The sequence below is a fragment of the Miscanthus floridulus genome, chromosome 8 (genome assembly GCF_019320115.1).
Source record: "Miscanthus floridulus cultivar M001 chromosome 8, ASM1932011v1, whole genome shotgun sequence".
In the NCBI taxonomy this organism is placed as follows: domain Eukaryota; kingdom Viridiplantae; phylum Streptophyta; class Magnoliopsida; order Poales; family Poaceae; genus Miscanthus; species Miscanthus floridulus.
Window position 1 is genome coordinate 187,273,213 of NC_089587.1, and position 8,966 is coordinate 187,282,178.

The 8,966-nt window shown below is 45.6% G+C and overlaps 1 protein-coding gene across 1 annotated transcript; it reads left to right on the forward strand.

Moving 5' to 3' along the window:
• The first annotated feature begins 1,567 nt into the window (after positions 1–1,567).
• On the forward strand, positions 1,568–5,957 carry LOC136474307 (AP2-like ethylene-responsive transcription factor PLT1). The gene is made up of 9 exons (XM_066471897.1): positions 1,568–1,927; positions 2,091–2,715; positions 3,492–3,574; positions 3,739–3,747; positions 3,837–3,925; positions 4,047–4,120; positions 4,205–4,255; positions 4,440–4,516; positions 5,074–5,957. The coding sequence occupies exons 1-9, from the start codon at positions 1,690–1,692 to the stop codon at positions 5,880–5,882; spliced, it is 2,055 nt and encodes a 684-aa protein (XP_066327994.1). The 5' UTR covers positions 1,568–1,689; the 3' UTR covers positions 5,883–5,957.
• Positions 5,958–8,966: the final 3,009 nt, after the last annotated feature.

An 8,966-nucleotide genomic window follows, 5' to 3' on the forward strand; every position in this document is an offset into this window, starting at 1 on the left:
CAGTACAGTGAACGAACTCATCACTCACAAAAGTGACGAAGTGTTCGAGAACACGCATACGTACATACGAGAACATTCAGCTCAGCTACACTGGCATTGGTTGGCTTCAGGCACGCCCGCTGCAAAAACCAGAAACTGATCTCCGAAATGCGGGGTTCAATTCGGTCAGTCGTCCAAGCAAGGTCATACATACCAGTAGTCCAATCCAGCGATTCACCTCGAAAGCACCAGCCCCTGCCCCTGCCGAATATTATAGAGCGGGCAAGCCTAGGCTGCCGCCGCTGCCCGCGTAGCCTTGTGCCCTATTAGCGGCGGGCGGGTTGGAACTCGGAGGCGCACGCGCGGGCCGGCGGACGGCCGCGCATGCCGCGGCTCGCGACATGTCAGAGATCGATCGGCTACTAGCTTCCGGCTTCCACAGGTGTGCGTGCGGGGGGCTGGTTTGACCGCGCCGCGGCGAGCGCGAGCCCTTCTTTTTTTCTTATTTTTTTTACGGGAATCTTTCGCTGGATTCGCCGTCGTTGGACGGGACGAACCGTCCGCACAGTACCTGCCGGTCGCGCGCGCATGCATGCACGCGTCGGCGCACCGCGCACACGGTTGGCGCGTGCACACACCTATCGCATGCTGCTGCTGCTGCTTCCGATTGATTGAGATCCAAGGAAATGCTGGGCGCGTTTTTAAACTGCAGGCTGATCGGCTTCGTCCCCTGATCGATCTGATCCTGTTCTCTCTGTATGTTCCGATTGAGTCAGCTTTCTTTTCAGACTGTATGTAGCGGCGAAATGGATAAAGGATATGTATGGACCGTTAATTAATAATACCAAAGAGTAATGGTTTAACTTACAGTGCTAGATGTGAAAGCTCCCTTGGTATGAACATCTAGAAGTTGGCAATGCATGCAGTTCAAGAGCCACGGGGCAGGTTAACCTTTCAGTTTGTAGCACGTACAGCAACCTATTAGTTGCCTGAATTTTTTGGGGTTTGTAATTTTTGGTGAACCTTAAATCTGTATAGAGAGGATGATGTGCTGACTGATCACAACGTGGGTCCACGCACTTTCCTCCATGAAAATGAAACGAAAAAAAACTTTATGGTCCACTTTACTAATTAAAAATAGGACTTATATATGCTTGAGAATAATTAAACCAATCGCGTAGCTGTAATATATATATATATATATATATATATATATATATATTACATTTTGGAGCTTGCTTGTGGTCAGCTGAAAAGCAAATTGTACTCAAATCAAAATAACCCCCTCCATGTGCTCGAAAACTTTCATTAATTACATTTTTCTCCACTCTTGAGTGTACTAACATTTTTTTGTTAAAAAAACATTTGACAAGATCTTACGCCCTTTTTCCTTGAACTGTTTATCCTTCACTAAGAAGCATTAAACCGGGACTACTCTGTTCTTAACTTCTCTTATAAATACAGACCTTGTACAACACTTTCACCTCCTCTCAGGTGGCCAGGATATTTTTTCTGGCCCCTTCTTCCTGCCCTCTTCACATTGACCCAACATGTGTTGTGCTATCCCTGGTGGAAAGATATACCTCCTTCCACCTATCAGCTTCTCCTTACATCTCCTCTCGTCGTCACCAATGCTATCCCCGCTCTGATCACAAGCAAAACAAACCCTCACTGTTCTATCACACCACCACAGTACCACACCCTTCTTAGATGGCTTCCGCGAACAACTGGCTGGGCTTCTCGCTATCGGGCCAGGATAACCCGCAGCCTAATCATCAGGATAGCTCGCCTGCCACCGCTGGTATCGACATCTCCGGCGCCAGCGACTTCTATGGCCTACCCACGCAGCAGGGCTCCGACGGGCATCTCGGCGTGCCGGACCTGCGGGACGATCAAGCTTCTTATGGCATCATGGAGGCCTTCAACAGGGTTCCTCAAGAAACCCAAGGTGAGAAGCGGCGGAGGCCGCAACTAATAACAGTCTGTTTTCGCCTGATCGATCGTCGATGATCTCTCTTGCTAGTTTTTGTATCGTATGGTGCACACTATTCCATGATTTCTTTTTCACGGTTTTTTTTCTTGATATTTGATGTGGGTGTTCCTGCTCGCAGATTGGAACATGAGGGGTTTGGACTACAACGGCGGTGGCTCGGAGCTCTCGATGCTTGTGGGGTCCAGCGGCGGGGGCGGGGGCAGCGGCAAGAGGGCCGTGGAAGACAGCGAGCCCAAGCTCGAAGATTTCCTCGGTGGCAACTCGTTCGTCTCCGAGCAAGATCAGTCCGGCGGTTACCTGTTCTCTGGAGTCCCGATGGCCAGCAGCACTAACAGCAACAGCGGGAGCAACACCATGGAGCTCTCCATGATCAAGACCTGGTTCCGGAACAACCAGGTGCCCCGGCCGCAGCCGCCAGCAGCTCCGCATCAGCCGCAGCCTGAGGAGATGAGCACCGACGCCAGCGCCAGCAGCTTTGGCTGCTCGGATTCGATGGGGAGGAACGGCACGGTGGCGGTTGCTGGGAGCTCCCAGAGCCTGGCGCTCTCGATGAGCACGGGTTCGCACCTGCCCATGGTCGTGGCCGGCGGCGGAGCCAGCGGAGCGGCCTCGGAGAGCACGTCGTCGGAGAACAAGCGAGCGAGCGGCGCCATGGATTCGCCTGGCAGCGCGGTAGAAGCCGTCCCGAGGAAGTCCATCGACACGTTCGGGCAAAGGACCTCTATATATAGAGGTGTAACAAGGTTAGAACTTGATAGTTTGTGTCTTCGATACATTTTGTTATTGTTCTTCATGGCCTTGTTCTAGTACTACTCTAGCAAAATTACATGGCCTTGTTGAGCGATCAATCCATCGAGAACATACAACCTGTTCGGTTGGCTGGTTCGTATCGTTGCTGGTTCGTTTATGTGAGAAAGAAATACTGCTGGCTGGTTCGTTGGAACAGTGTCCATGTGAGGGGGATGGCCAGCCCAGCCAGCCCCAGCCGAACACGGCGATAAACTATCATCAGAGATCTATGCTAATGTGCAACCTTTGGAGATAGTGTCCATGCTATTTTGCTTTTAATTTTCTTTAGTAGTTCATTTGATACTTAAAAGATAAGGTGACTAATTCTGTAGCATACCATTCGTTTACTAAGAAGTGGATGCAATATACTGATCTATTTTTCATATGTGCTGTGATGACGGCAACATATATATGCTACTGATCACTTAGATGATTGAGAACGGAGTATATATGCATGTACAATTCATATGACTAGTTGTGGAATGGTTAACATTTGAAATGGTACTCCTTGACTGCACTGTTATCGTTACTTTTATTCTATTTGCCAATGAACATCGAAAGATATATATATGCAAGCGTATTTATGCTTAGTTTTTAGATATTCAGCATATATATAGACTTTGTTGAGGGTGGTAATAACAAATGTTTTTTGAACGCACTATATATGCAGAATTTTGAGTTTTCTTGTTTGCTTATTAATTATACATGCTCTTGCTTTTGGTTTGTGCAGACATAGATGGACAGGGAGGTATGAGGCTCATCTGTGGGATAATAGCTGTAGAAGAGAAGGGCAGAGTCGCAAGGGTAGGCAAGGTAATGAAATATTTATCCATAATAATCACTTATATCCTCATAGAGAAGACATATATATAGTATATATGTACAGCTTGAGCTACTGATAAAGCATTTTGTCTTTTGTTTCCGTCAACACTGTGGCTTCACACACTGCCTACCGGAATGACACCAACAATGTGCAGTTTACCTTGGTATGTATGCATTCACCTTAGCTCCTGCCCTTGCATTTTCATTGTATAGATCTTCCCATTTTGACGATCATTTTGCCTTGTCATTGTAGGTGGCTATGACAAGGAAGACAAGGCAGCAAGGGCTTATGATTTGGCAGCTCTCAAGTATTGGGGCACTACTACAACAACAAATTTCCCTGTACGCAAAGTTCTATATTATGATTTTTCTCTGAATGCTTATAACAAAAGCATTTTGATTTGTTTTTTAAATATTATATTTGTTCTTGATTGCATTTTTTGCCAAAATTTTATTGTTGCAGATAAGCAACTACGAAAAGGAGCTAGAGGAAATGAAACATATGACTAGGCAGGAGTACATTGCATACCTAAGAAGGTAGTATTTTGATGCTTGTATCATTCTCAATGTTTCATTTCCATAGATGATTTGGCTAACAGTAATATGATCCTATACATTCAGAAATAGCAGTGGATTTTCTCGTGGGGCATCAAAATATCGTGGAGTAACTAGGTAATTAAACTTCACAAGTAGTAGGCAATATATGATTTGCGTGCATACAATCAAAATTCTCCATGTTTTTATTTCACATTATCATTAGATGCCTGCTGTGGGAAAAGCATAATTACAAGAGATTTGTGAAACTTGTTTTTATTTTATTTTTTTATTATTGAAATCAATGTTGTTTATCGAGCAGACATCATCAGCATGGGAGATGGCAAGCAAGGATAGGGAGAGTTGCAGGAAACAAGGATCTCTACTTGGGCACATTCAGTAAGCTATAGCTGCCTTCTTTTCTTGTTTATTTGTTTGTTTTGAGAACTCAGTGAAGCGCTAGCACCTATTAAGTGAGTAATGCGACTCATCAAAGCCAAATTGCTCGGTTAATGGAGATCCTTAAGCTAGTTAATGACTACTCATAGTGTTATATATGTCCCCAAGATCTAAGTACGTCATCTCGCTCTGTACTTTTTTAGTCAAATTTCTTGAAATCTTCGTCTCGTAGAACTGAAGATTAGATATTCTATATGTTGCCCTATGGGAGCATAAAATAGTGATCACAGCATTAACTATGTCCCAAATGTACCTTTCCAAGTTTTTGTCTCAAAGTTGTCCGAGAAAACCGGGGCATGGGGTCAAAGGGTCGAGCAGAAAACCCTAGTGCTTTGAATCACACAGTTTGCACCCTGCATGCAGCATGCATGCACGCAATATGCAAAATATAGCTACGCCTACGAATCTACGATCGACCTAACCTGCATTGGGAAACAACCCCAATCATGCACCCTACTACAGCTAATCGTCGTGCACATTCCTTCCCTCGTACGTAGGCACCGAGGAGGAGGCGGCGGAGGCCTACGACATCGCCGCGATCAAGTTCCGCGGTCTCAACGCCGTCACCAACTTCGACATGAGCCGCTACGACGTCAAGAGCATCCTCGAGAGCAGCACGCTGCCTGTCGGCGGCGCGGCCAGGCGCCTCAAGGACGCCATGGACCACGTGGAGGCCGGCGCCACCATCTGGCGCGCCGACATGGACGGCGGCGTGATCTCCCAGCTGGCCGAGGCCGGGATGGGCGGCTACGCCACGTACGGCCACCACGGCTGGCCGACCATCGCGTTCCAGCAGCCGTCGCCGCTCTCCGTCTACCCGTACGGCCAGCCGCCGTCCCGCGGGTGGTGCAAGCCCGAGCAGGACGCAGCCGTCGCCGCCGCCGCGCACAGCCTGCAGGACCTCCAGCAGCTGCACCTCGGCAGCGCGGCCCACAACTTCTTCCAGGCGTCGTCGAGCTCGGCAGTCTACAACAGCGGCGGCGCCACCAGCGGCGGGTACCAGGGCCTCGGTGGCGGCAGCTCCTTCCTCATGCCGTCGAGCACTGTCGTGGCGGCCGACCAGCAGGGGCACAGCAGCATGGCCAACAACCAGGGGAGCACGTGCAGCTACGGGGACGATCACCAGGAGGGGAAGCTCATCGGGTACGACGCCATGGTGGCGGCGACAGCAGCAGCCGGCGGGGACCCGTACGCTGCGGCGAGGAGCGGGTACCAGTTCTCGCAGGGCTCGGGATCCACGGTGAGCATCGCGAAGGCGAACGGGTACTCTAACAACTGGAGCTCTCCTTTCAACGGCATGGGGTGACCGGTGACGGTACGGTCGACGAAGAAGAGGGCAGAAGGTAGTGGCTAGTGATAGGGGATTAGCTAGCTAGAAGATCCAAGTCTAGGTTAGAGTTATTTGGTTATCGTTGTCATGTTTCGACGTGCTCAGGTTCTGGTTCGATTCTGCAGAATTAACCCGTGCATGCACGCGTAAGGCGTGCTGCCTTTCTGGAAGCTGGTAATGGCAGGTCAGGGTAAGTAAAGTTAGTGTTGTAAGTTATCCTGACGTGCTGTTAGTTTTGGGTAGTTTCAGAAGGTCCAGTCAATCTCTTCGGAGGACTCAATCATCATCGTGCACTCGTGCATTGAGAATAACTTATCATATTTCTTTTTCTGATCACAGTTACTTTTGGTTCTTTTGGTCGTACTACTGTGTTCGTCTGTAGTTATATCGATGATCTTTTCGCATGTTAATTATTATGATATCAACTCAGTAGCCAGTGATACGAGATCAGCCGTCCCTATAAATAAAACAGTAGGGGCGGCTGGTGATACGAGCCGCCTTTACAAATAGGTCGATTTATAGGGGCGACTCACTCACCAGCCGTTTTCGGTGTTGTGATTTGTAGGGGCGGCTCAATCACCGGCCGCCCCTATAAATGCCCCACGTATGTGTGTGAGACTATATATTTATGTATGTGTGTGAGACTATGTATTTATGTATATGTGTCAGACTATATATTTATGTATGTTTGTAAGACTTTTCGATTGACAAAGTTTGAGCAATTCAATTTTTTAAATTTAAAAAAATAACAAGTTCTAACAAGATTTTAAAACACCAAATGATTTCAGCTAAAAAAGTGATGAATACCAAAGATGTATAACTAATCAAGATCTACAACTTTTATTTTGGTTATTTCTTCATCTGACAAAGTGACAGTAAACATTGTTCACAAATCAACATGTCTCTCATATAATTAATGAAACTATGAGTGATATGTGAATTTGTGAACAATGTTTACTAATACTTTGTCAAATGAAGAAGTGACCAAAATAAAAGTCGTAGATAGTGATGAGTTCAACAACTTTTATGTTACAACTTTTGTAGTTGAAATCATTTAAGGTTTTAAAATCTTATTTGAAGTTGACATTTATTGAAATTCAAAATTTAAACTGTCCAAATTTAGTCAAATGAAAAGATAACTAAAATAAAACTTATAGATAGTGATGTGTTCAACAACTTTTATATTCATGACTTTCTTATTTGAAATAATTTAAGGTTTCAAAATCTTATTTGAAGTTGCCATTTATTGAAATTCAAAATTTAAACTTTTCAAATTTTATCAAATAAAAAGATGACCAAAATATAAGTTGTACATCTTGATGAGCTCTACAACTTTGATGTTTACAAAAATTTCATTTAAGGTCATTTAGAGGAGATGAAATTATTTTAGTTGGTTTAAATTTTCAATTTTCAATTTTTAAAATATTCTTTTTTAAAGAACAAAATATATAATTATATATGTATATATATATCATGAAATTGTTTATATATATTTTTATTTATACATATATAGATTAATTAAAAAGTATTATATAAATTTACATTGTGTTCTTTATATATAAATTACAAAATTATTAATTAAAATAAATTAAAAAATATTTATAGGGACGGCTTACTCAGGAACTGCCCCTACAAATCGATTTGTAGGGGCGGTCGGTGTTTTAAGCCGCCCCTACAAATCGCACCGACTATATATGCTGCCGCACGCCCAGGGCTGACATTTGGCTAAGTCCTGGGCGTGACTCTTTTCACCGACGCCGACAGGCTGCCAAATCTTCCCGCCGTCGCCTCCACCTTTCCGCCACGGACATGCTCCGCGAAGCTACCGCCTCGATGTTGGCGCTCGATCTCCTCGGCGGCTAGGGTTTGAGAGGCCAAGGCTGGCCAGCCCACCACCGCCCCATCTCCGACCTCGACCTCCGACGCTGTGACCTCTGTCCCTCGGCTCTGTCCTTGAGGTCTCTCGGCCAGCTACCGCATCGTTACAGCATCGCCGCCCCGGGTTCTTCCTTTGACCTGGAGAGCCGCCGCCGCCCATCTCCATCCTCGACGTCCCTCACTAAGGCCTCCGTCCCTTGGGCCGGTCTTCTCCAGGTACGCCAATCCCCTTCTCGAGCTCCGGATATTGACCCAACTGAAGTCTGTGTGCACTACCACTACCCCAGATCACGATAATACTACCGGTTCAAAACACCCCATCACTGTTAGATTTTGAACCAGCACAACCATATCGGCAGTGATAAGGGTTAGCTATCACTGTCGGTTCCTACAAACCGACAGTGTTCTTCAACTTCACTGCCGGTTCTTTACTAAAACCAGCAGAATTCAGGTCCACCAACACTGCCAGTTCATGAGACCCCTAGCAGTGTAACCGCGAACATCACTGTCGGTTTATGATTCAACCGGCAGTATTATCGTAAGAATCACTGCCGGTTGTGACAAGAACCGATAGTGATAGCTAATCTAACGCTACCGGTTTGGTGCTCAAGCCAGTAGTGCCATCATGATCATCACTGGCGGTTTGTTGCTAACCGGCAGTGATAGTTATAGCAGCACTGCCGGTTTGTTGCTAACCGACAATGATGGTTATGACAACACTGCCGGTTTGCTGCTAACCGGTAGTGATGTCCCGTTCGCATTTTATTGTTTTATAATTTATTTTAATTTATATTTTTTTGTGGAATCGGGTTTCACTTTATATACGCTACGTAGACGACAGATCCATCAATATTAAACATTACAAATGTTATGGTTATATGTTCTTATCAAGATCTCGATCCCTCAAAATAAAAAAGAAATATTCTCCGACTTTACGGATTGTGCAATGCTTCTCGGACTTCTTACAATAATCTAGCGAGCCGCTCTGGGCCATACTGGTCCTTGAACTTCATGGATTGTGCGATGAAAAATACTCCATCTTTTTCCAATACCTCGGCTAAGATGAATTTTGCCAGCTTTGATTGCAGTGCGACAATCTCCATTGCTAACAGCCTTTCGTGGTTATATTTCTTGCGCTGTCATTCAAAAAAAATGATATCCAAAGAGGAAACAGTAAATCAT